At 34.2% G+C, this 27,579-nt stretch overlaps 1 protein-coding gene across 1 annotated transcript in view; it reads left to right on the plus strand.

Moving 5' to 3' along the window:
* The window catches only part of PIEZO2 (piezo type mechanosensitive ion channel component 2), a gene marked incomplete at its 5' end in the record, with an annotated part of 234,741 nt that overhangs the window by 175,967 nt on the left and 31,195 nt on the right, over positions 1-27,579 (plus strand). The window contains 19 exons of the mRNA XM_081322722.1: positions 2,240-2,400; positions 3,700-3,876; positions 4,738-4,854; positions 6,010-6,210; positions 6,778-6,982; positions 7,178-7,279; positions 8,678-8,843; positions 10,298-10,541; positions 11,497-11,593; positions 12,525-12,684; positions 13,049-13,138; positions 14,119-14,249; positions 15,068-15,139; positions 18,837-18,940; positions 22,769-22,868; positions 24,197-24,259; positions 24,928-25,094; positions 25,548-25,702; positions 27,011-27,181. Coding sequence (XP_081178848.1) covers positions 2,240-2,400; positions 3,700-3,876; positions 4,738-4,854; positions 6,010-6,210; positions 6,778-6,982; positions 7,178-7,279; positions 8,678-8,843; positions 10,298-10,541; positions 11,497-11,593; positions 12,525-12,684; positions 13,049-13,138; positions 14,119-14,249; positions 15,068-15,139; positions 18,837-18,940; positions 22,769-22,868; positions 24,197-24,259; positions 24,928-25,094; positions 25,548-25,702; positions 27,011-27,181 — 2,683 coding nt within the window. The remainder of the gene's footprint in view (positions 1-2,239; positions 2,401-3,699; positions 3,877-4,737; positions 4,855-6,009; positions 6,211-6,777; positions 6,983-7,177; positions 7,280-8,677; positions 8,844-10,297; positions 10,542-11,496; positions 11,594-12,524; positions 12,685-13,048; positions 13,139-14,118; positions 14,250-15,067; positions 15,140-18,836; positions 18,941-22,768; positions 22,869-24,196; positions 24,260-24,927; positions 25,095-25,547; positions 25,703-27,010; positions 27,182-27,579) is intronic.

Genomic DNA, 27,579 nt, shown 5'->3' on the forward strand with positions numbered 1-27,579 from the left:
AAATGCAGTGCAACTACATTGTTAACAGTGACTGAATTAAAGAAGTGGTTTGCTTATTTGGGAGTTATGTGTATAAGAGAGAGAAGAGAAGGAGAGGGAGAGGGAGAGATGTTGCATTGATTAGTTCTTCATTTTGTAGGGAATAAATGTGTTTGATGATAGAAGTGGCCTGGTTTCATTTGAATCATGATCACATATAATGTCAAACAAAAATAAAAAGTGTATCTGTTTTTACTAATCAAAGAATATTTGTCACTATGGCAGAGATTTTCTGACACCTTACCATAATATTTTGTACTGTTAATACTATAGTAGTAAATTCATTAGTAAATATAGGTTATTTTATAATTTCTATTTCATATACAAAATATTTAATTTTAATTTAATTTAATTTAATTTAATTTAATTTAATTTAATTTAATTTAATTTAATTTAATTTAATTTAATAATATTTCTATACCGCCCTTCTCCTGAAGGACTCAGGGCGGTGAACAGGGCAAGAATAAAAATACAGGGTTACAAAAGTTAAAAAAAATGATTAAATACATGCCCATATACTAAAAATACATCATAAAACCCCAATAAAATGACAATAACAACCCCCCCCAATCCCCTCATCAGGCCAGGCCAGCTTGCTCAAAAAAGTATGTTTTTAGCTCGCGGCGAAAGGAGCGAAGATCGGGCGCCGTCCGGAGCTCAACCGGTAGCTGATTCCATAGCTCCGGGGCGCCCACAGAGAAGGATCTCCCCCTGGGGGCCACCAGTCGACATTCTCTGACCGGTGGCACCCTGAGGAGGCCCTCTCTGTGGGAACGCACAGGGCGGAGGGAAGTTGATGCCGGCAGCAGGTGTTCCCTAAGGTACTCCGGACCCCTGCCATGTAGGGCTTTGAACACCATTACTAGTACCTTGAATCTCACCCGGAAGGCAACTGGTAACCAATGCAGCTCACGGAGCAGAGGTGTAATGTGGGAGTATCGGGAGACTCCCAACACAACTCTCGCAGCTGCATTCTGTACCAGTTGGAGCTTCCGGGTGGTCCTCAAGGGCAGCCCCAGGTAGAGAGCGTTGCAGTAGTCTAGTCGAGAGATCACGAGCGCGTGAGTGACCGTGCATAGATCATCCTGGCTTAGATAGGGCCGCAACTGGCGCACCAGGCGAACCTGGGCAAAAGCCCCCCTAGTCACAGCTCCTATGTGGTCTTCCAAGGTGAGCCGTGAGTCTAGGAGGACTCCCAAGTTGCGAGCCCTATCTACGGGGGGTAATAGTTCACCCCCCATAGCAAGAGGTGGAATATTCGAATAAACCCGGGATGAAGGTATGCAAAGCCACTCAGTCTTGTCGGGGTTGAGTTGAAGTCTGTTCCTCCCCATCCAGACCCGAACCGCCTCCAGGCAGCAGGACATCACGTTGAGGGCATCACTGGGGTGGTTTGGGGTCGAAAGGAAAAGCTGGGTATCATCCGCATACTGATGATACCCAACTCCAAAACCACAAATGATCTCACCCAGCGGTTTCATATAGATGTTGAACAGGAGAGGCGAGAGGACCGACCCCTGAGGAACTCCACAAACGAGAGACCTTGCGGTCGACCTCTGCCCTCCTGCCAACACCGACTGCGAACGTCCCTGGAGATAGGAGGAGAACCACTGTAAGACCGTGCCTCCCACTCCCAATCCCCTGAGACGCCGCAGCAAGATATAAGATAGGTTTGTCCCCAAAGTGCTTTTCCAAAAGGCAACTGGACTTTCTTGGGGTTTTTTTCCTTGAAAATGTTTCAACGACTAGATGACTGCAAAGAATATAAATCCTTCCAGTTCCTACCTTTCAGTTAGAACTGAAGAAGCTTTTTGGATGGAAAATGAAATATTTTCAACAAAAAAAACCAAGAAATTCCAATTGCCTTTTAGAAAAGAACCTTTGAGACAATCATGACCTGAATGATTGAGAATCTCCAAAGACATAAGATAGATTTGGTATATTAGCTTGTGTTTTAGTTTTTTAAAATTTTTTAAACTTTTACTTTAAGATAAATATTGTGTTATTTAATTGGTTAAGCATAAAAAATAAAATTCTAAAATAAGCTTAATCTAATACTTTTTTTACTTTAAAGACACATGTGTATATGTGTATAACATTTTATATGTATGTATTAAAAAGTGTATTTCTAGGCTGAAAATAACAACTTTTTTTTCACAGCAGTGGAAAAGTGTTTTACTACATTTTATTTGTCTTTTAGATTTAAGGAACAAATGGCATTTGGTAATTGACCGTCTAACTGTACTTTTCCTGAAGTTCCTGGAATGCTTTCATAAGCTTCAGGTTTTTGTATGGTGGCTTTTGGAACTACACATAATCAAAATTGTGTCATCATATATTATATGGGTAACAGTAAAAGAGGCAAGTATATAATGGATAACCCACTTTCTCTTGCAGTATCAGCATTACAGTAGAATACAAATTACTTTTATCTCCTTGAATATATGAATCTGAGGTTTTGCGTGACTCATGTGGGATTGACGTTTCCAGCTAATTTAAAGCTGCCAGCATAAAGGAGTACCCTTGAAAAATGTGTAACTGACAATGAATTCGCTTAGGCTTCCATAGTTTAACGATATATTTTGAGTTTGAATTTTAAAACAAATGAACTTGTTTTTATTATAATTTATGCATTTCGTTTTTAAACTTGAATCCTTCCTGGCTACCAAATGTGTAAGATATTTATTTTTTTTTATTTATTTTAATAATATTTCTATACCGCCCTTCTCCCGCAGGACTCAGGGCGGTGAACAGGGCAAGAATAAAAATACAAATTACAAAAGTTAAAACTAAATTAAATAAATGCCCACATACTAAAATAGATATTTAAAACCTAATAAATAGCCCCCGATCCCCCCATCAGGCCAGGCCAGCTTGCTCAAAAAAGTGTGTTTTTAGCTCGCGGCAAAAGGAGCGAAGGTCGGGCGCCGTCCGGAGCTCAACCGGGAGCTGATTCCATAGCTCCGGGGCGCCCACAGAGAAGGATCTCCCCCTGGGGGCCACCAGTCGACATTCTCTGACTGGTGGCACCCTGAGGAGGCCCTCTCTGTGGGAACGCACAGGGCGGAGGGAAGTCGATGCCGGCAGCAGGTGTTCCCTCAGGTACTCCGGCCCCTTGCCATGGAGGGCTTTGAATACCATTACTAATACCTTGAATCTCACCCGGAAGGCAACCGGTAACCAATGCAGCTCACGGAGCAGAGGTGTAACATGGGAGTATCGGGAGACTCCCAACACAACTCTCGCGGCTGCATTCTGTACCAGTTGGAGCTTCCGGGTGGTCCTCAAGGGCAGCCCCATGTAGAGAGCGTTGCAGATATAATGCTTGTCCATAAGAGGAGCCCTTGTAAATTGTATCAGATCTCAAAATGTGAATGGTATCCATTATAAAATGTGTACTGTATAGTTTGAAGATTTGGTTGCACGTTGAAGACAAAGTTTTGTTTAGTAATAGTCCATTCATTGAATTGTTTTAGTGTACCCCACATCTTTCTTTCCACTTGGTTGAGTTTAATTCCAAATGAAGCCAAGGAAATTAATCTTTCCATGTTTTCCATTATTTTCAGTAATAAATAAATACTGTATGTGAGGTAGTATAGTAAAGAATTCTCCAATTTGTCATTAAATCTATATGTTATCTTTTCTGTTTTGTCCTTGTAGGTTTCTCTCATTAACTATGTGTTTGTGATTGCCTGGGCTTTTGCTCTGCCATATTCTCAGTTCCGCCCATTGGCATCCGGTGTCTGCACAGTTTGGACCTGTGTGATTATTATCTGTAAAATGTTCTACCAGCTTGAATCTATTAACGTTGCATCATTTTCTATCAGTTGTCCAATGGTATATTTCATTTAGTTTGTTTAATTAATTATAGATGCTTTAACTAATTTTTTTTTAAACTGGAGGGACTTATGAATTAGAGAGATGGCAAAATGACTCAGAAATTATCCTAGCACTTATCTCCAAAATCAGGATATTATTCTGTAGTATACATCTTTTTTTTTCCTAACCATGTTGAGACGTTAGTTACTTTATGTTTTTTTTTAAATAAGTAAATAGCTGGTAGGGTATTTTTTTTTTAAGAAAGGGATCTCAAATTTATTTTTCTTTTTGGATCTGCCTTGCACCAGAATAGAGAGGAATTCTCTGCTGCTTGGTCTCCTTCAGAAAACACCTTACATTAAGTCTATTAATGTCGAATGTGCCCACTATCTTCAGTTCTCTCCCATAATTTTGCCTTCTTAATTTGATTAGGTCAGTTGTAGGCAACCTTGGCTCTTTTATGACTCGTGGACTTCAACTTCCAGAATTCCTGAGCCAGCAACTGGCTCAGGAATTCTGGAAGTTGAAGTCCACGAGTCATAAAAGAGCCAAGGTTGCCTACCACTGGATTAGGTCTTCATCCTATCCTTCTTAGATTGTCAACTTGTGCTGCAAGATTCCTTCCATTTAAGCAGGATGTGAGGTTTGAGGTATTTTGTGTGGGATAAAAAATGACAAAGCTGGTACAGTTTTATATTTTTTTCATAGCAAGAATTTTTTAAAATCTTTATTCTTAATAGTAGGTCCCTGAAAGGGAATTTATCAAGCACTTTGTTAATGAGAAACAACTGAATTATTTAGCTATAGATACAATACTAGCTTTATTATGACACAGACTCTCTAAAGAAATCAGAACTAACTTTGTTTTTATTATTTTAGCCTAATACTACTGAATATCAGGAAAGCCTGAATGAATCACTTCTCTACAAAAAACCCATTGATCCAGCTGAGTGGGTTGGATTAAGAAAGTCCTATCCACTGCTTGTGTACTTGAGGGTAATTATAATTGTTCTCTATTCAACATATTCAGTTCTTGCATTCTTTTAGTCGAGGTGAAATGAGAGCTCAGTATTGTATAATCCTTAGAAGTAGAGCTGTTCTCTTTGGAATCCTTCCTCAAAGATTATGAAGGCATGGGATGAAAAAGGAAATTACAAAAATGAAGTGTAGTTCATTACAGCCCTGATAGCCTGGTTCATGAAATGAAAAAGTGGTGGTCTATTTTAAGCATCTCCATCCCTCCCTTAATTTTCAGTTCTTATAGCAAAATAACTGCTTTTTAAAATGTATTTGCACAGCATGTTTAAGGAAATAATATACTTAGAATTAACTGTAATTTCATCTATTGTTAATAAACAGCAAAACTGATAAACAGTAATTAAATTTAAATTGTAATACACTAATTTTTAGAATTAGTTTATATGAATAATTTATTTGTCTTTCCAATTATTAATAAGATAACATATGCATTATTCGTAAAGGATTTTTTTTTTAAAAAAAACAGTTGCATCTTTTGTTATATTTTGTTATTTCTGTGTCAGAACTAAGCCAGAGATAGAGATGAATGGGCAATCATGTTTTTTTTCATGAAAATCTCACTACATCATTCTGGAAAACTTTATCATAACGTTAGGTCACCCTTAGAGCCACACAGCTTCCACCACAGGCTATTTTCTTCTGCCTCATCATCTGTCAGAACAATTGTGCTGCAAAAGTTTATTTGCTTGTCTGATTGTGATCCACTCCCCTATTTGTGGCTTTGGGTGTCTTACAGATGTTCATATGCTGTAAAATAACCCATATATAACCACAAATGGGATTAGGCATTTTTACAATAAATGTGTTATCAATTAACATTTTGTTCCTACAGTGCTCAACTAGTAGCATAGGAAAACAAATCAGCTTTTCAGCTTTATATGGAAAAGTCCTAAGGTTGGGAAAATGTTTAATAAACGAAGACCTAGATGTAGCAATTGTATACATTTTAAACCCATTATCTTTATAATTAATATAAACACATTAGAAAATCACTTAACTACTATTATGTCAAAGTGTACATTGAGTGTAAATAGTTTATGAGTTCTGCTGTAAGTAGTAGAATCAAGGCTATTCTTGGATCCAAAATATTTACACAGTTTTGTTCTCTTACAGAATAACTTGCTGATGCTGGCAATTCTGGCCTTTGAAGTTACTGTTTACCGACACCAAGAATACTACCGATGTCATAATAATCTCACTGCCCCAGAAACCAAAACTATTTTTCATGATATTACCAGATTACATTTGGATGATGGCATAGTCAATTGTCTTAAGTATTTTATAAACTACTTCTTCTACAAATTTGGTCTGGAGGTAAATTTATACCAGTATGGTTAAAGCAAGACTGATAGCCGTTATTTAGTGATCACAATTGGGACTGGCATTCAGTCACCAAGTGAAAAATCTGGCAATAAGTTAAATGTATAATATATATTAAAACATACTCTCACCCACAATCAACCTAAAAAAAAAAAGAAACTTTGAAATGTTTCAGTAGATACTAGCATTCTCCCTAAGGAGAGAATTTCACAGCTGCAGGGAAAGCTAGAAAACCATCTTGGAGGTTCTTGGGTGAGGCTTAGGATATTGTAATCTTGGTTTTGCAAATGTTTTTATAATATATCAAGATATTTTCGCCAAATGCTTTTAACATTGTTTCCAATATCTCTTTACTTTTCAAATAGAAGGTTTACCCAGTCAATAGGGATAAGGTAGTCAGTATTAATAAGGTGGACTAAAGGCAAAATAAAAAAAAATATGATTTCTTTTAAACTGATAAATAAAGTCTCATGGAGTTTCAAAGGATGAAGCTAATGTTCTATTTATCATGGACCACTCCAGATGATATATACATTTTGTACCTTTGCTTTGTTATCACAGAGTTGCTTCCTCTTGTCTGTAAATGTAATTGGTCAGCGAATGGATTTCTATGCAATGATCCATGCCTTTGCTTTAATTGCTGTTTTGTATCGGCGGAGAAGAAAAGCTATTGCAGAAATATGGCCAAAGTACTGCTGTTTTCTGTCATGCATTATTACATTCCAGTACTTCATATGTATTGGCATCCCACCTGCACCTTGTAAGGGTAAGTGTCCTTTTTGCCTCAAACCAGGGGTCTTCAGACTTGGCCCTTTTATGAGTTGTAGACTTCAACTCCCAGAATTCTTAAGTCAGCGTGCCTGACTGAGGAATTCTGGGCGTATGTTAGTACCTGCTAAGAAGTAATTAAACAAGTACTTTTAATGGCTTGTTGTAAGCATTCTTGCCTCTGTCATTACAGATTACCCATGGAGAAGTCCAAATGCCAATTTCAACTCTAATATCATCAAATGGTTATACTTTCCAGATTTTATTGTTAGACCAAATCCAGTCTTTCTGGTGTGTAAGTAATTTTCATCCCTTAAACAAACTTATCATTTATTTCACTCCCAGAGGATATTGTAATACATTTCTAAAGTACATTTCTAGACATGCAACAGATACGAAGATACTATTGCTAGATTGTAATTTTTAGCTTTACCTATATACATGTAAGACCTAAAACCCAACATCAGCAAAAAGTTATATTCTTAAAAAAAACAGCACTGCTTGCTTCTCATCATTGCAATAAAGAAGAAAAGATTACAGCTATTTAACAACACCTATATGGAACCTGAATTAAAAACTTAAAATGGGGAAACAATACACATCCTTTTTATCAGGAATAGGCTAAGTGGTGTTCTCTAGAAGTTTTTTTTTTAAATCCCATTTATATCCCGCCCTTCTCCGAAGACTCAGGGTGGCTTACAATCTAAGCACAAATCAAATGTGCTTAGCAGTAGCCTTCACTCTATGTATATGCCTGCTTATTAGGGCTTTCACACACACCCCAAGCGGCATTATTACAAAGTCAGCTTATTGCCCCCAACAATCTGGGTCCTCATTTTACCTACCTCGGAAGGATGGAAGGCTGAGTCAACCTTGAGCCTGGTGGGATGCGAACCTGCACTAATTGCAGGCAGCTGGTGTTTTCAAGTACAGTTGTCATCATCCCTTATCAGTGGTTATACTGAGTGAAAATTGTGTGATGCAATACTAGCAGTTTGGAAGGCATTAGGCTGATCTCTCTAGTTTAACACTTTTCCTTTTGCTATCTGCTTTGCCATCCAATTCCTGTATTATTTTAGTTTAAGGTAAGAATATTAATTTGTATATGCCAATTTAGATTTGAAAACAGTTGTCACAGAATATAATTCATTCTCAGTTAACACAGTAGTCAAACAGTCCAAGACTGATATTCCTACAAATTTTCATGATACAGTAAATTGTTAGACAAAAGTGCAGTCACAGTACAGTCCAGCATTGAAGACATCAAAAGTTTTGAATGAATAGTCAAAATTCAAAAGATAAAGTAGCAAAGGATCATCAGAGCCAGGAAAATGTAAAGTGGAAATATTTCTGCTTTGTAGCCTCACAGCCTTCTAAATTTGGCTCAAACCTTGGACTTAACTGTAGAAACTAAGCTACTGAGGAGTAGCAACCTATTTTTAAGTAAGCCATTCTTCCAGAGAAAATTATTTTCTGAATATTGCTGCTCATTTACCTCTTTGCTCTTTGTGTATCACAACATGGATATTCCTAGTTCAGTTTGTGGATTAAGATTAGAGGTCACAAGGAGCAATTTGGTTCTGCCTCCATTCTGATGCTAGGGTCATACTGGGCCCTTAGTCTTCCTCTTTATATGAAAAACATGTGAGATGTCCACCACATCTATATTCAATTCAACGTCTTCTTCCATCAGATGATTTCATGTTACTGCTATGTGCATCCTTACAAAGGCAGACATTTGAAGATGAGAATAAGGCTGCGGTACGCATCATGGCTGGAGACAATGTAGAAATCTGCATGAACCTTGAAGCAGCTTCATTTAGTCAACACAATCCTGTTCCTGATTTTATTCATTGCCGGTAAGATCTGGATAATGACTATTGAGATAGGCTTTTATTACTTCTTCCCAGAAATCAGATCCTCTTTGTGAGCTTTGAATTGGTAAGGTTCAGAATTGAATTTCTGCAACTTTACTGCAGTTGTCCTTCACACATGTTGTCTCGTGTTGCTATTTTCTAAGATGGGATAAGATTATCAAATAACAGAATTTTGTTCTTTATATAAGAATATATAAAATTGTAGGACAATCAGATAGAAATTATGTAACATATAAAATTGATCAATAAAAGGAAGTATAAGATGTTACATAATTTCTATCTGATTGTCCTGCAAGTAGAAGAAGCACCTGTAACAGAATAAATTCTCTTTTTCTCTTCAGCTCTTTATCTTTAATACTTACTCCAAGGGTTTATGGTAGTTAGGAGCAGATTTCTGGCAGAGATAAAGATAGAGGAAGTCTTGTTGCATAATAAATTTATGTAGCATTGATTACATGCTATGTTCTTAAGTACATTGGATAGTCCCAAATCAAAAGAAATTGCAAGAGCTCAATTTCCTGTAGTCAGGTCTCTGAATTTATCGGTTTGGTGATAAATTACATTATTATAAATGTTACTATTTTACTTTTTGGCTCCAAAATAAAAGTTTATAGAAGTGAAAAAAATTCACCTTTCTTCTATACTTTCAAAGAATCATTGCTTTTTCATTGAAAGAAGGAAGGAAATCATTGGCCACCTCAAAAAGATAGTGCAACCTTTCCATTTCTCTATTACAAATTCTAGAATTTACACACCAATGTTTTGATAAATTCCTTTAAATTTACCATAAATAAAATTACCCAAAGATTATGAATGAAACAAATAAAAAAGTGAACAGTTGAAAACAATGCTATCAAAACAATAATTATAAAAATATAAAAAATTTAAATTTGTTATTTTAGCATAAAGTATGAATGCTCCGAGTCATTTTCCTCTCAAAAGTAAGCAACTTGCATGTTGCAATTAAAACATAACCTCATCAAACATGCAGAGGGAAAGTGGGTATTGTGTCAAATGTTCTGAATTTTATTCCTTATTTTCCCTGAGCAAACTGATAGCAAACAATTGCTGTGTCACAAAATTTGAGAAGCACTGTGGTGCTTGAATTCCAGTGGTGTGTGTGTGTGTGTGTGTCTGTGTCTGTGTGTGTGTGTGTGTATTCTTGCCAAATATAACCTCAATGCAATAATTAGTTTTTTTAATTCATCAGTAATAGTGGAATCTGTTGTACATTCGTTTACCATTTAGGAGCTCTCTGCATCTCAGAGTTTGAAAAAAACCCTGTGTAAGGGATAATATTTTCTTGTAAACCCATAATCATCAATATGTATCATATGCTGAATACTTGTTAAGAAAAATCATTTTATTGTACATTAAAATGTATATGACCTGAACATAAATTTGATAACTCTCATTCCTACTTTGTTTTGTAACAGATCTTATCTAGACATGAGTAAAGTGGTTGTGTTCAGTTATCTCTTCTGGTTTGTTCTCACTATCATCTTTATAACGGGAACGACTCGGATCAGTATATTTTGTATGGGTTACTTGGTAGCCTGTTTTTATTTTCTACTTTTTGGAGGAGATCTGTTACTAAAGCCAATCAGGAGCATCCTTCGATATTGGGACTGGCTGATTGCTTATAATGTCTTTGTGATTACAATGAAAAATATATTATCGGTAAGTATCTTCCTTTTTTTGAAATGATTATTAAATGTTTCTGAGAATAAATTATAGTTGTTATTTTACTTATTTTAATAGTGCAAAGAGTCCCACCACTCTAATTCATCTTTTTCTTGCTCTCTAGAAACCATTCAACTCTTGACATCAAATAACAGTGTTTTTCAACCTTAGCAACTTTAAGATATACGAACATTAATTCCTATTTTGGGAGTTGATATACACACATTGTAAAGTTTCCAAGGTCAAGAAACACTGATATACAGTACTGAGGATAGGTGGCTGAATATTGAAAATATTTATTTCCATTCTTTCCTTGCCTTTGAGGCTTCTTCAAGCTCCATTCAGTATTACTTGTTCCAGATTGCTTGGAGCTCTAAACAGAAACATTAATTAATGTTTATCATTGCAGCTTTAGCTGCAAGTTCCCTCTTTGTTCTGAGATATCTACCATAGAGTTGATGGCCTTCTTTGTATCTGATATGGTCACAAATTGAAATAAAAAATAAGGGGAATTTTGCAGTATTGATACTGGATTATTTACAAAGCAATTCTTGTTTCATGGTATTTATGACATGAAAGAAGTCAAAAGAGAATAACACTATTTAAAAAGTACTGCATTGAGCATATTCAGTTGAAGAGTAACAAACACCGAAGAAAAGAATAATTCAGTTTCTCTTTTTTATCTTTGTGTAAACAGTTGTATCTAGTAGTATTAACAAGCTTTTATTTTATTACAATATTTATTTATTTGCTTGTCTAGTTAAAAATTATAGAAGAAATTACTGCACTTAGTATATACAGTTTAGTTACAAACATTAAAGAAAAGAAAAATTCAATTTTTCTTTTTTGCATTTTTGTGTAAACAGTTATACCTTGTATAACTGTAGTATTGTAGTATTGACAGGCTTTTATTTTAATTTCTTTTGTCATATCAATTTCTATTTAATTCCAGATAGGAGCATGCGGCTACATCAAGTCATTGATCAACAATAGCTGTTGGGTGATTCAAGCATTCAGTCTGGCTTGTACAGTTAAAGGTTATGACATTCGTAAGTATAGGCCTATAAAGTTCTTTGTCTAATTCTTTTCAAAATTCCATGAAAGTCTTTCAGATACCCATCATTTAAAAAACAATAAGCATACTTGTTTCTCTTTCTGAAATTGAAAATTATTTTGTTATTTTTATAACAAATAATAAAAAATAAATTCAGATTGGTAAATAAATACTGGGTGGAAAAACATTTTTCTCTGAGAATTTAGCACCATTTTTATATATTTTATCCAAGACAGGCAGAGGGATTTTTTTAATAAATTTTGAAGTAATAGCATATATGAAGCACACTCTAACCAGATATTGTATCTGATAGTGTCATCAGTTTGTTTTTATTTGCAGATTGTATTTTGTTATTTATATAGACTTTGGACCTAATTACTACAAATACTATTCTGCATTTTCAATTTTTTTTCTTATTTTGCATGTCTTTCCTATTTAAAAACTGCTGATTAATTTCAGAGTGTATGTTCTTGCGGTTATTATAGTTAGCTTTTTGGCTTTTAACTATCACAGGAAGGCTTCTTGTGTTATAACCCTGTTGTGATTCATGTCACTTTGGTATAGAATGAGGAACCTGTATATAAGTGAGTTGTTTAGCATAAAGACTACAACAATATAGAAGAAGAGAAATAAGGACCTTCCCATTGTGACATCTTCAATTCTTGGCCCTCTGAGATGTTCCACTAAAGGAGATGGTCTTCTCCATTTATCTTCCAGTTGTTTCCCAGATTAGAATTTGAGTTGGGACACAGGAAAAATGTACATACCGTACAAGTAGAGTCACAAATAGATAATTCTTCTCCTGCCCTACCGTGTGATGTTGCAGACATGGATTGAAAGTTCCTAAACCTTTTTGTTCTCTTTGGTCAGATCCGAAGAAATCTTGTAATATTTTGATACTTATCCTTGATGTTTGTTTTTGTCAGCTTTGGATGATCCAGAGTGTAAATTGCCAAGCGGAGAGGCAGGAATAATCTGGGACAGCATTTGCTTTGCTTTTCTGTTGCTCCAAAGAAGAGTTTTCATGAGTTACTACTTCCTTCATGTTATTGCTGATATTAAAGCTTCACAGATTCTGGCATCCAGGTAAAGTGAAGCATTGTATTTTAATAAATGTATAGATCCATGGAGACATGTGTTTTGATTAAATATTTTACAAACTATAAATGTGAAATGAAATATATAATTTGTATAAATTAATCAAGGGAAGCTTTTATCACAGATTTGAAAATTCATATATTAGGAAAGTCAACCTTATGAATACATTTCAGAATATTTTCCTTATTCTCACTGTTTCAACAAATCTGTTGAATCAATTTCCATCTTGGTGGCAAAACTACAATTGTGACTGTCATCCTATGTGTTTGTGTTGCATTGTTTTTATCTATAACAACAACAACAACAGCAACAACAACAACAATAATAATAATAATATGTATTTATTTTTCAGAGGTGCTGAACTTTTCCAGGCCACAATTGTGAAAGCTGTAAAAGCAAGACTTGAGGAAGAGAAAAAATCAATGGATCAATTGAAGAGACAGTATGCTTTTCTTTTCCCTTAAAAATTCTTTTCTGGATGCTGGTACATAACACCACCACATTAATCTGAACAAAAGTATTTAATCATTAACTTATCATTGTTGCTATAGAAGGCAGTGAGAACCTTGGGAATTTTGAGAGCAGCTCATGAATATTATAGTTCCATCAAATAAGACATAACTAATGACAAATGAAAGTCAAGTAAGATAGGAACCCCCAAAACATCTAGTGGTGATTACAACCCTATATAATGTACATATTAGTTCAGCTCAAACATCTGTAACTTAGTTAAGCCATACTTTAAAAGACAATTTACTGTACAATGCTGAATGCAAGTTTTATATCAGCTCACATACCTATGAGTACTGAGATTCTGTTGTACACCGCCCCCCCCCAAAAAAAGATGATTGAAACATAAGTGGAGATATTACAGTTCTGCAATTTATAATTTAGAAAAAAATCAGGCATTCTCATTTAGTGTTATATACAACATTGTGTAATTTTTTTCTATGCAAACGTTTATTCTGATATAAGTAAGATAGGAACCCCCAAAACATCTAGTGGTGATTACAACCCTATATAATGTACATATTAGTTCAGCTCAAACATCTGTAACTTGGTTAAGCCATACTTTAAAAGACAATTTACTGTACAATGCTGAATGTAAGTTTTATATCAGCTCACATACCTATGAGTACTGAGATTCTTGTATACCCCCCCCCAAAAAAAGATGATTGAAACATAAGTGGAGATATTACAGTTCTTCTGCAATTTATAATTTAGAAAAAATCAGGCATTTTCATTTAGTGTTATATACAACATTGTGTAATTTTTTTCTATGCAAAGGTTTATTCTGATATAAGCAAGTAATGTCATTTGATAATATATTAAGAATATCATATAATACTTTTAAAATTTTGTCCTCTTTAGGTCCACAAAGATAATGATTTAATTCCGAGAGTGCAAATTCTCTTTTGACAGGATGGATCATATCAAAGCCAGACAACAGAAGTATAAAAAGGGTAAAGAAAGGGTGATGAGCTTAAGTCAAGAAGCCTCAGATGAGCAAGCAATTCAAAAGATTCCTGAAGAAGAAGAAGATGATGATGATGGTACTATTCCTTCACTATATCTGACGTTGGTATTTATTGTTTGGACCTTAGTATTATTAACATGAATATATATAGGAAAGTATAATACCTCATCCAGACATTTGTTTGGGGGGATTCACAATCTGCTCCTCTGCATATTTATTTGGGTATAAATCCTACCTTCTTCCTATAATATCCCTTTCTTACCCTTCCTTCTCACTGCAGTGGAAGAATAATATTTGGTTATCTACAAAAATATGTTGTCCCTTTCTCTGAAGAATGGGTTGGGGCTGGAATGCTAAAATATAACATAAAATTGTAGAATATAACAAACTTTCAGACCTTTTAAGGGTTGATATGTAGAGCACAGTTCATATTGGAATTTGAACTGGTTTTCTGTATGATACCTAAACAATTTCAGAATAGCAAACACATTTTTTATCTTAACAGATTTTTTTTTATTTGAAACAAAAATTGAGTCAAGAAATGTGTTTTATGAATGCAAATAAATACTTTGGGTTTCAGTTGTTTTAGTTTTTATATAATGGATTTTAATTTGCTGCAGCTTAGTTTTAATTTATAATAAATAAGCATTTTTAACAATTCCTTAAATATAGAGAAATTTGAAGTCAAATTCTATTTTATCTCTATATCAGATTAGCCAGGTTCTATGAATAGAGTAACTATAATAATAGTAAGCAAATGCTTTTTGTGTTTTGTCTCTTGAAAGTATTTGAATTGGGTCTGCTCTTACACAGATTGCAAAAAATGGAAAAAAATATAAGGCGTAATATGTTTTTCACTTTGTAAAATTAATGCTTGGACATATTTCATTTTAGGAGAAGCAGACAAAGAAAAAACCAAGGGCAAAAAAAAGCAGTGGTGGCGGCCTTGGGTTGATCATGCTTCCAGTAGGTTTCTCAATCATCTTTAAAGTACATGAATTTATATCCTTGACCAGAATGGAGGCATTCCCAAGACCTATTTGTTTTATGCATGGTTTTATACTTGTGACTTGGTAGTCATGTGGACTCAAAAGATTTCACAGAGAAAAATCGTGTTTCTTTTAGGCAACCATATCTTGATGCAAGTTCCAGTTAGCTCCTTAAGCAAATATTCACCTTGTGGAAGAAAAATATAGTAAATATTTTGCAACTATTTCTGCTGTAGCAAAAATACCTATGCAATTGTTTAACAAATATTCCAGATTTTTGTTTATGTCAAGTCACAAGTAAACTGTGCCTATGCATATATACATATATATATGTACATATATTTATATTTCTAAAGAGCATGATGAAAATTTATAGAGACCTATCCTACAGTATTTTCAGACAGTTCTTGAAGACCCAGCTGTTGTTTTACTTTTCAGAAAAATAAATCATTGCAAGTAATGTGTTTTGAATCTGTAGCTTTTCCAAAAGGACCAGGATATGGTCTCTGTTAATCCTCATTAGTCTTGCTGCTACAGAAAAATGGTTGAAATTCAGATAATAAGAATGACTCAAAGACTACAGGGATCCAAGGTTATCTTTTGCAGTAGATTTTATTCCAGGCAGAAAGTGGAGTGAATTAGTATACTTACCCTGCTTTCTCTTATAGTCTACTCTGTGAAAGTGACCTGCATCCATACATAAACTTGTTAAATTATTCCAGTTCATTTCATTCTTTTTGATTCATTTTACCCTCATTACATGTTTTAGGAAACCACTATAGAATCCATATTATTGCAATAATGCATATACTTGTTAACAGCAACCTGTGGCCAAGCCCTGAAAATGAATACTATCCACTAACATTGTATGCCCTTTTAAAATAATTATCCACAAGTCAGAACAGTAATTCCATATTTGGTAAGCCAAGATCATTTCTAAATATTTAAATATAATATTTGAAGAGTACTGTTGTATCTCAACAGAAAGTGTCCATTATCTTATGCCTTCTGTGCTAACATAGAATTCTCAGGGCTTTTCTTCTGCATGGCATGAAAAACATGTTTTCACACACCTGTTGCTCTCTCTCTCTCCAAAACATTTGCAAAATCAATCTGTGGAGAAGAAAATAATATTGTTTCACTTGGTTACTCGCTGTAACATCATCTATTTAAATGATCAGTTACAACCGATGTGTGAAGAAATGGTTTCTAAGTAGAGAGGTATGATCTTATTGAAAATTAAGCTGCAATTTTCAGTTGAATCATATTTCTTTACCACATTAATTAATGCCTGCAAGAGTGCATTATTGCAGTTTAATCATACCATCCTTCTACAGATATATCAACTTACATTAATCAGATATAGTCCCTGCAATGTGCAGTTGAATTATATAAGGCTTACTAATGACTTCTGTTAAGGACATTGGGGAAAAATAATTATAATAAGAGAATAAGTTAAATTATTAAAGATTATTATAATTTATTTTTCAGTTCACTTACTAGTAAGAAATGGATGAATTATTTTAATACTTATAGTCATAAAAGAACAAAAGTTTAGATAAATGCATTTTGAGGAAAGAAACTGATAACTTTTCCTAATTGGATCCCACTGTGAACAGCTATATAATTTAGAATCATTGTTCACATAAGATGTCATATATACTCATATTGCATGTATGAAACGCATTGTTACTGGGGAGCAGTGGTGGGATTCAGCCGGTTCGCACTGGTTTGATAGAACTGGTAGCTAATTTTTTGTTGACTTTGGCGAACCAGCTGATGCCCTAGCCCTTTTTTTTGCAAGGCCCAGAATGGACCACTGGAAGTGCATGGACACCACTTCCAGTGGGCTGTTCTGAGCCGGGAAGGCCTCCCCGGCTCACAATGGTCCTCCAGAAAGTGGCATCTATGCAGAGAACTGATTGTTATGGTATTTGAATCCCACCACTGCCGAGGAGGTTCATAGTGTTCCCTGGGCTAGTATAGCTCTATTCTTTCTGCAACTGTCACTATACATATTTTACAACCAATGTGATTTTTTTACAAGTAGATTTACATGTTTAGCAGCCATATTTATGCAAACAACTACTCATACTTTTAGGAGATACCAACTACACATACACCCTAGATTACATAATATAATTTACAAAATATGTATTGGATATGACATCAGAATAACTGAGTCTAAAATTAAGTCCAATTTGCAGCTAAGTAATTTTAATTATGATTTTATAATTATAATTTTAATTATAAAATTTCTAAAGTAAATTTCAAGTAAGAAAGTTTTCTGTAAAAAAAACATTATACTATGGATTAATTTTGTGTAGTTCATAAATCAGGAAGATGTGATCAAAACTGTAATTGTGTACAGCAATAGCAATAACACTTAGATTTATGTACTGCTCCATAATGCTTTACAGCATTCTCTGAGCAGTTTACAATATCAGTATATTGCCCCCAACAATATATTTTATTATATTTTATCGACTTCAGAAGGATGGAAGGATGAGCCAGTCAGGATCGAACTCTTGTGGGCAGAGTTAGCCTGCAATAGTGCATTCTAACCACTGCACCACTACAGTTTCTTCTATTATAGTCAAGCTTTTTGTTCCTCATTTTAGTTAATTCTCTGACTACACTTACTTCACTGTTCAATTTTCTAGCTTTTCATTGTTCTGTATACATCTCTCAGTTGCTTTCTACTTCTCTTTAACCTTCAAGCTAAAGAAAATTTTTCTACAGCCTAGTCAGGGCACAGTTTATCAATTTATCTTTGATCTAGGATACATTATTTAATACATGCTTTAGATAAAATAGAGGATAAGGTATGATTGAATAATTTATTTTTTATGGTTCAGAAAGCTATATAATGAGGGTCAAATATAATCTCAAAAGTCATTCTATCTGTGTTTCTTATTGTAATAATCAATATATTAAAATATTATACTTTGTTTGAAAACATTGTCTTAATAGGCAAATGTAATGCTGTTACTTTAATTTTATCTCTTGCTTAATATTTTATTTTTAATTTATTTTTTTCTTTTTTGATCCATTTGGACCTATTAGCTTATTTAATGTTTATAAAATGAGCTTCTGTTCAAGGATATAAGGCCCAGTTCATATTATCTTTCAAGTTGAAGATATGGAGGCATCCATTTTACAATTTACAAGCAAAACGTATTATCTACAAGAATGTATTTATATTTTTCTTAATATTAAGCTTAATGACTATAGCAAAAGAGAAGAATGCTTCCAAATGCTAGCAGAATTTTAGCAGTATTACCTTTTTGTAGTTCTTTTTGGGAGGGGGAAGGGAGCACATATTAATTTAATATGCTCCTCTGGAATTAAAAAATTCTCAACCTCTCACAAATAAAAAAAACAATTTTTGGAAGTTATGAATGTTGCAAACTTTCATTAACATATTCCAACTTTTTTGTCAACTTTTCTTCTGATCATTCTATAAGGTTCCTATTACTGAGGTTTCTTTTTTGTGGTGACAAACATCCCAAGTGATCTCTGTGCCTTGCTTGTCTTTTTTCCACTTTTGTACATCCTGCCACTGATTCCTATAATCAGGCCTACTTCTCTGAGTCTTTGAGTCATGGCTCAGGATAGACCTTATGAGAATTGTTTCCTTACGAGAAATAAAAAGAATATTTTATTTTGCTTAGTGGTCAGAAGTGGAGATTATTATTTGTTTGAGTCGGACAGTGAAGAAGAGGAGGAGGAGGAAGGAAAGGAAGAGGAAGAGCCTCCCAAAAGATCTGCTTTCCAGGTACTGTTTTCACTTGCATGGTATTCCTACAAAAGAGTGTCTACCGGATGTGCTCAAAATGGTGGCCACAACAATATCTATGCCTATTTTTTTTATGTGCGTTGCCATCTTGACTTTTTCTCCATACATTTCCTAAAAAGACTTGATTAGTCTAAATTGCGGTGAAAGAATGATGATGTATATTGATTCTGTTTAATTGATTCTTATGTACATCATAGTTGTCATAGTTCTGCAATGCAACAATGGTATTGGAGATGGATTTCCATTCAATTATGCATGTAGCATGGTTATTTTTCAATAAGGCTTCATGTCCTTAAATCTATTCTTTAATGTATCAGAGAGAAGTTATAAAAAAAAAACCTCTCAGCTTCCATTACTTGATATTGTTTAGAAGCCTTTTGGCTTTGGTAAAACGACTGCAGGTTTGAAGATAAACTTTTGTAAGCATAGATTTTTACAAAGATCTAGTTACAAATAAGAGGCCAACAATATATTGAAAATAAATGTATTTAGATTAGAGAAAAGTAAGCCAATACTTTTTGATATAACAGACTCCAGCAACCTGATTAATTTATGCATATTCAGATTCAGAACATTCATCTAGACATCAAAGGGGCAAAAACAAATAAGATGGATCCACAACCAGAGCTGTCCTCTGAATGTTTTGAACATACTTTCACACCCATGGACAACCCTATATGTATGTTCATAAAGTAGGGCAATCTGGTATTAGGTGTATTCCATGGGCTAAATTCTTTAAAGAGACCATAGAGGTAAATCAGCATGGAAAATTATATCATAGTCTGCATACATGTGATCCTGTCACATCTGCATCCATAATTGTACAGCTGACTCTCAGTAAGATGATAGAAGTTTTTAAAATGAAGATTGGGATTGTTTACTTAGGAGCTTGTGGTAAATTGAGCATGCTACATTCTACAAAGTGTCATCTAATTGGATTCAATTCAGAGGGCAGATTCACTCTGTATACTTTGCATTTTGCCTAAGTATTATTTTTTTGGTTTGTTAGTTTGACTTCTTTTTCTAACTATCCCATTCCAAAGAGACTTTAGGCAGACAGCAACAGCAACATGCATAAATTAATCAATTCAGTTAAAAACAATCCATTCTTATCATATCTAAGCCTGTATTGTGATGGTGCCTATAATCAGTATGGGCCAAAGACACTTTTTTTATGAGGAGAGAGCACTCCACAAACAGGGATACCATAGAGAGGCCGGAATTCTTGTCCATACCTCATTGGTTTTGTACCTCTCTAGAAGTCCAGACCAATGAACAAATTAAATTCAAACAAGAGGTTATTCAAAATAACCCACTGAATAAATTAAACATTTTGATTTTGGTCTAGAAGCTTGCTGGTAAACCAGTAGTGGCTATAAAATAGTGGCTGTTCTCCATTGTTAGGATTGTCCTTCCATTAGTCTGGCTGCTGCATTTTCTATCAGCTGCAGCTCATACATAGAGTCTTGCATTAGTAGTTAATTTAACTGAATTGTAATACCAGCTTCTCATGCTATCCTTTATAGGACACATTGATATTTTTTTTATCCCATTTATATCCCACCCTTCTCCGAAGACTCAGGACGGTTTACAATCTAAGAAGCACAAATCAATGTGCTTAGCAATTTTTAGCTTACTTTTTAACAATTTTTAGCTTACTTTTTAACGATTTTTAACGATTTTTAGCTTACTTTTTAACGATTGAACATATTTATTAATTTATATTAATGTATATGGTAAGTATCAATTACAAAAGATGTATTGTTCATTTGAAACTCAGGCAGTATTTTCTAGTTTTATCAGACATACTAGATTATTGTTCATGAGTTGAAAGTAATTTTGTGTATTATGGTTTCAAAAATTATATAAATATCCTGAGTTTATATTGCTTTATCCTAAACTGTTCTGATTTTTATTGTACCCTTCGTATTTATTTTGCAGTAGATGAATTGGGTTTTTTTAATCTGAGAAATTATAGAATGGTACAGTATGTGTATATGTCTGTCATGAATTTTTTCTCCATTCATCAAGATATTAGAGGCAGAGACAAGGAGGTGTAACTATATCTGTGAAATACTGAAGATTCATTTAGAATGTGCTTTTCTAATCCAGATTACTAATATATAATTGTTACTCGTGTAACTAAATAACTTTTATGCACTGTCCTGTAACTAAATCTAATGCACTGCTAAATTGAATGCTCAGTTAACATTGTATAAGTCTGGTTTAACTTAATATCGATCCTATTGCTAATAGAATTGTACAGTGTGTTTCTTAAAATATTAGCCTTTACATTTTCACTAATTTGTCTTGCTTTATCCTTCTTCATAGAGAGCTATTGCGAAATTTGCTTCAGCCATTTTAGCCTTGCCAAAGTCTGTTATTAAACTGCCCAAAACTATTCTTCAATATTTAATCAGAGCTGCAAAGGTATTTGATATTCTATACCATGTAGAATAATATCTTGTTCCCATTGTATTCTGGCAGAATATCCCTTTACTGCATTTTTCATCTTAATATGAGTTTGAGGAGGTTTTGGGACAACCAAGGATTTGACTTACATTTTCACTTTACAAACTTGATGATGAGATATCTCAATTTAGCTATAATTATTAATATCAGAAAGAAAATGCAGAGCCAAATCATGGCATAATCCTAGACTTTTTGTCTAAACTGTATTAAGCAGATTCCATCAAATGGCATGCATTTATAGGTACTGGATAAATTAATTATAGGATTTTGCTCTATATGATAATATTTGTCAGGAAGACTGCACAAGAATGCAAAACAAAATTTGGGAGTCTGTATGTAAGAACAGCTTACCTAAAACATCTCTGAATTTGTTCAGTCAAACGTTGCTAATATGGAACATTATATATATATTGGAATATTTTTTTAAAATACATATATTAATAGACACCAAAGTGTGTGTGTCTAAAACAGAAGTTTTAAATACAGCTAAAGTAATATTAGTGATTTATCTAATGATGGCATATTCCACCTTCCCTGGGAGTCTAAGCATGCTTATCTTGCCAATAAACAATCTTCTGTTTATTTTCTCATCTGCTTTCCTTTGCATGCATCTATATATTTGTGTTGGCTATAGCTAATAAGTGTCATTAGTAATACAGTGCTAGCTAGTAAAAGATTTGTTATCACAAAAATATTTTTATTAATCATATGAGTTATGGATTGGATTAGGGCACAGGTCTGCAACCCGTGGCTCCGGAGCCACATGCGGCTCTTTCAGCCGTCTCCTGCGGCTCCCAGTCCTCTGCTATGTGTAGTCCCCCCCCAAAAAAGTGGGACTAAAAAAGTTCAACCAATCAATTAAAATATGCAGGGTAGGTGCATATCTCGCCTTGGCTCCACTCTTCAAACCCTGTTCTGTGCATGTGCGCATGTACGCGCATGTGCACACATTTTTTTGTGGCTCCCAGTTTTTCCTTTTGTGAGGGAACTGGTTCCAAGTGGCTCTTTTCACTGTTTCAGGTTGCTGACCCCTGGATTAGGGAATAATAACATGAAATGAGTCTGTAGGTAAATTATTGCTTCATTTTTAGATTATTGATCACAATTGTTACAGATTCATACCAAATTCATAAGAATCCACAGTGCTGCTCAAATGTTTTGGTTTATCAAAGTCACAAATATTTGAAATATTTCATCTTGAATGAATATTTCCTCAATGGTTTATGTTTCCATATTCTCCCAATACTAAATACATTTTCCAAATTTATATGCTTTTTGTTATCTGCTTAACATTTACTTACTAGAGAATATGAATAAATTGTTTTTTCCCTCTAGTTTCTTTATCAGGCCTGGATTACTGATCCTAAAACTGCCCTACGACAGAGACGCAAAGAGAAGAAAAAGAATAAAAAAAGGCGGAAAGTATCCGATGAAGGTATGCTTCAGAAATATTCTCAGCTATCTCTGTTAACTATACAAATAGCATTTTCCATTCTGATTGTAGAAGAACCAGTTTGCATTCAGAAATTCACAGGTAGCTTCTATAGTTTTACTGAGATCTCTAGTTGGATTCTCAGGAAATTAGGATTTCATGGAACTTATCAGTCACGATGTGGTTCTTCAGTTTAGTCTCATGGAGTCTAGGCAGCAAAAAAAAAATATTGAAATAAAGTCCACCGGAATAAAAAAAAAAAGGAAACAGAATAAGGAAATTCAAGATTTACTGCCAGTCCAATTAATCTTTGTTTGCTAGTTTATCAGTACTCATCATGGGCATTATATAGACTAACTAATACTACTGTTAGATGGCTACCTAACAACTAGAGTCTATGGAGATTCTTACTTATCCAGGTCATGGTTGTCCCAAAAGTGCTTTTCAAGGGACAACTGGACTTTCTTGTTTTTTCTTTGAAGACATTTCACTTCTTATCCAAGTAGCTTCTTCGGCTCTGACTGGGTGATGAGGAATGGAAGGATTTATATTTCTTGCATATAGCTGGTCATTTGCATTCTTGAGACCACTTGGAGGTTTATCTGTGTCTTCAGGGTCACCTGAGAAGTGCAAATGGATGTGGAGCCTTCTTGGAACTGCTGAAAGGACTATGTGGTCATTGAGAATTTGGAGCTGTGCTTTCTGCAGGATGAATAATGGGATGAACACCCTTCAAATGGTGCGGGAGTACCGATATGAACAGATTTCCAGAAAAATTGCAGACTACAAGAACCATTTGCACTTCAGTTTGAGATGCAGACAACACAGATCCATCCCCAACAGCCTGCACCTGTGTTCAGCAGTGAAGGGACACAGAGCAGAAAATACCCTGCAGAAAGCAGAGCTCTGACTTCTCAATGACTACACAGTCCTTTCACACTTCCAAGAAGGCTCCACATTCATTTGCACTACTCAGGTGACCCTGAAGACACAGATGAACCTCCAAGTGGCCTCAATTACTCTCTAAAAGATTGCAAATGACTAGCTGTCTGCAAGGAATATACTGTAAATCCTTCCATTGCCCACCATCCAGTCAGAGCTCTTGAAAAAGCAGCTTTGGGACAACTGGACTGTTGGTTTTGGTTTGGAAAAAAAAGTTAATGTTGATCAGGCAATCAGTGCAAAGTATTAATTCAGCAGTGTAGCATCATTAAAAAAGCTTCATTTTGTGTTCAATAAATATATGTAATTATGTGTTCAGTAAAAAAATTAAAAGGTAATTGAAGTCAATAAGTCTAATTTTGCTCACTTCTTTCATTTTGATTTGTCAGTTGAAATAGATATGGAGGGTGCAGAAAGAGAGGAACCTGTCAAAAGTAAATCTGATGGCCCTGGTAAGCAAAGAAGCAAGCTAAGTTTTCATTTTAAATAATAGTAGCTGAATGTGCAGCTCTATTATCTCTAAAATAAAGATAATAATGTTTATATACTGCAGAATTTACTGATATTTTTTTCTTGAAAGTCACTTTAAATGTTAAACGTTATATAATTCAAGCTAACTTCCAAACATTAGTTGGAGTCTGGCAAGTTGTTCAGGTACCATTTTCAGTTAAAAGGTATTGCAGTCATCATCATTTTTCATATCAATCACTACTTTTTGAACAGAAAAAACACTGCTGAGAGTGCAAATAGTACATTGGATAGAAGATGTTGATTGACTACAAAGTGATTTTAAAGCAAAATGCAAAATTTAAGAAACATTCTGGCAATAAACATTTTTGTATAAGCAAAGCAAAGTCAATAGCATGATCTAACAATTATACTAATAGATATGAAAATGAAATAAGTTTAATCCTGAAGTTTTGCTAATCACTAACCCTTGGAGATAGAAATTCCATAGAAAACAGTGTCATCGTGTGCACATCAAATGAAAAGTATGTTTTCCTGAGTTTGATGGACCCTCAGATAATCGTTCTTGGTTCTGATTTTTGTTATAACATTCATAAATGTTGATTGTCTTGAATATCATTTTGTAAAGCGTGTTTTCTTGTTTCTTTCTCAGATAATATCTTTAAAAGAATATATAACATTTTGAAGTTTACCTGGGTTCTTTTTCTGGCAACAATAGACAGTTTTACAGCTTGGCTAAATTCAATTTCAAGAGAGCACATTGATATCTCCACAGTATTAAGAATTGAGAGATGCATGCTAACTAGAGAAATAAAAAAGGTACTACAACATATTCATTTATTTTTCATAATGGTGAAAAACAGATATGTGTGATCTCAGGTTTAATTTGATTTACCTGTTGGAGGGCGGTTAGAATCTTGTAAATAGCAGCTTCATTGTATTTTCTTCTTTCCTGACATGCTAAAAGGAATAATTTTGATTTTAGTTTTTGCTTTTTTTTATTCTCTTTTTTTGCTGTCATAAAGTATGGAGGAAGGTTTTAGGAGTGACATATAAAGAAAACAATACTACAGTACTCATGCATCTCATATTCATGAGACTGCAGGATTTTTAATAGAGTTTACAACTCTAACTTGCGGCTTATTTCTTTGGTTTTTTTAAAAAAAAAGATCTCACAAAACATTTGACAATAAAGTCTTTTTTCTACTGCCCTGACTTGTCTCCTAAATGTTAGCCTGCTTAATTTCCTAAATTTCACATTTTCCTTCCCAGGGAAATGTTCCAACTCGAGAGAGTATCCATATGTATTACCAGAACCATATAATGAAACTTTCTAGGGAATCAGGATTGGATGAAATTTATGAGCCTGGACAGGCTGAGAGGACTGCAAGTTTAGAATCAGCAGCTTCTCGTGACAGTGAATCCAGGTATTCTCTTACAATGAGCACAATAATTCTCTAAGTATATAGAGATGATCTTCATAACTATATAAACACCTAGTAATGAGGCATAGCTTGTATAGTTGATGCTAAAGTAGCATAGAATCTTGCACTATCCTATTTAAAATTTAAAAGATGATAGCCAACATATAATTAATTCTTCAATTTTCTTATGTTAAGAGTATATAAAAGCAGCAGTGTTTTTATCTAATAAAGCATTATTTTTGATGTGACATTCTTTCAATAAATAGAGTATCAGAAAGTTCACACTTTTAATACATAATAGCCCTGTGAATTAAAAGAACACGAGAGTCCACAAATTATTCTCAAATAGCAGATTCCTAAACACAGTGACCTATAGTAAAACTGATTCTTATATCATTTATTTTTGCAGCATTACAAAAGGTTATTGCTGCAGAGATCTGTTTCATTTGAGAACTGACTCTGACCCTATGAGTACTTCTCATTTGAAGGAACTTCTATATTTGTTATTATGTGCATAAAATTTCCATTTTTTAGGGCTGGATCAGGCGGACAGAATACGTTCATATTACCCTAATGTCCTATGGTCAGATTTTGTGCAAAATGTTCTTAATTCATTTTAGAGAAAAACATTTTTCTTCAAAAACTGTCTTAACTAGTATCATGAAAAGTGGATATCTACTATCTATTCCACAAACCTGCTGCTTACGCATTATTTATATCTGATTTGTTTCATTTCTCTCAGGTATGTTCATTTCTAAGCTGGAGAAAAATACAATTAAAACCTTTCCAAATGGTTGTGGCTATGCTGGGATAAAGACAATTGTATTATTTTTTTAAAAAAAATCAATATTTGGAACTTAAAATAATATAGCATCCTTTTAGTTTTAGTATAGGCTATTTACAATAACTTTAATATATTTGGCTATATCTTTTTAAAATATCGATTTGTAGCGCCTAATGTACCTATAAGTTTCTCAACTGCAACATTTTTAGCTACTGATATATTAAAGAAGCTAAAAATGATGCATTTTATCAATCTTACTAGAATGCATGGATTCCATTAGTCTTACACCATAAATAAGTTTACATCCTACTTTCTCCTAGCTTCACATTTTGTTATTACTGATCTTGTGTGGTTATCAGAATAAGAATAGTATACTTTGGCACCAAAAAGCTTGTTATCTTCCATTAAATCCTTTTTGTCTATGTCTCCATTGGTATTTTGCTTGGCCAATCTGCACGTTCACTATTGAGTCACATCAGGATGCCATTGGTATATAACATTCTCTTTGTAATTGTTTGCACTGATAGCTGCTGCACGGAAGCAACTACACTGTTGTTGTCCAGGCAATCTACCCTTGATGATTTAGATGGTCCAGACCCTATTCCTAAAACAAGTGAACGTGCACGACCTAGGCTTCGTAAAACATACAGCATGGATATGTCCTCCTCATCCGCTGACAGTGGCAGTATAGTATCAAGGTGCTTAATCCTTGCATGCTTTTCACTCAATTATCCCAACTATATTTTGGCAATGTAAAATGATGCTTGCATTTTTATAAGTAAAACTGTTTGCATACTCATTTGAAGCAGCTGTGTCTTGTTTTGACGATAGTAATATATCGTGTACTTATGTCGTTTTCATACCTTCACTTTAATCCTTATATTTTTGCTCTCAGGATTCTTAATTATATGCTTGTTTATAGTTTTGCTTTTTAGTTAAACTGAGAGCTTGGAATGCTGCATTCAGATGCTAATTTATGATTCTGGTTCTCTTCAGTTAACATTATTGCTCACAAAAATGTTTAACTATGGCCAAGGCACAAGGGATCTTTTTAAAGCAGAGAGGATAGACCAGTGATGACGAACCTTTTAGAGAC

The sequence above is a fragment of the Vipera berus genome, assembly GCF_964194415.1.
Source record: "Vipera berus genome assembly, chromosome: 3".
NCBI lineage: Eukaryota > Metazoa > Chordata > Lepidosauria > Squamata > Viperidae > Vipera > Vipera berus.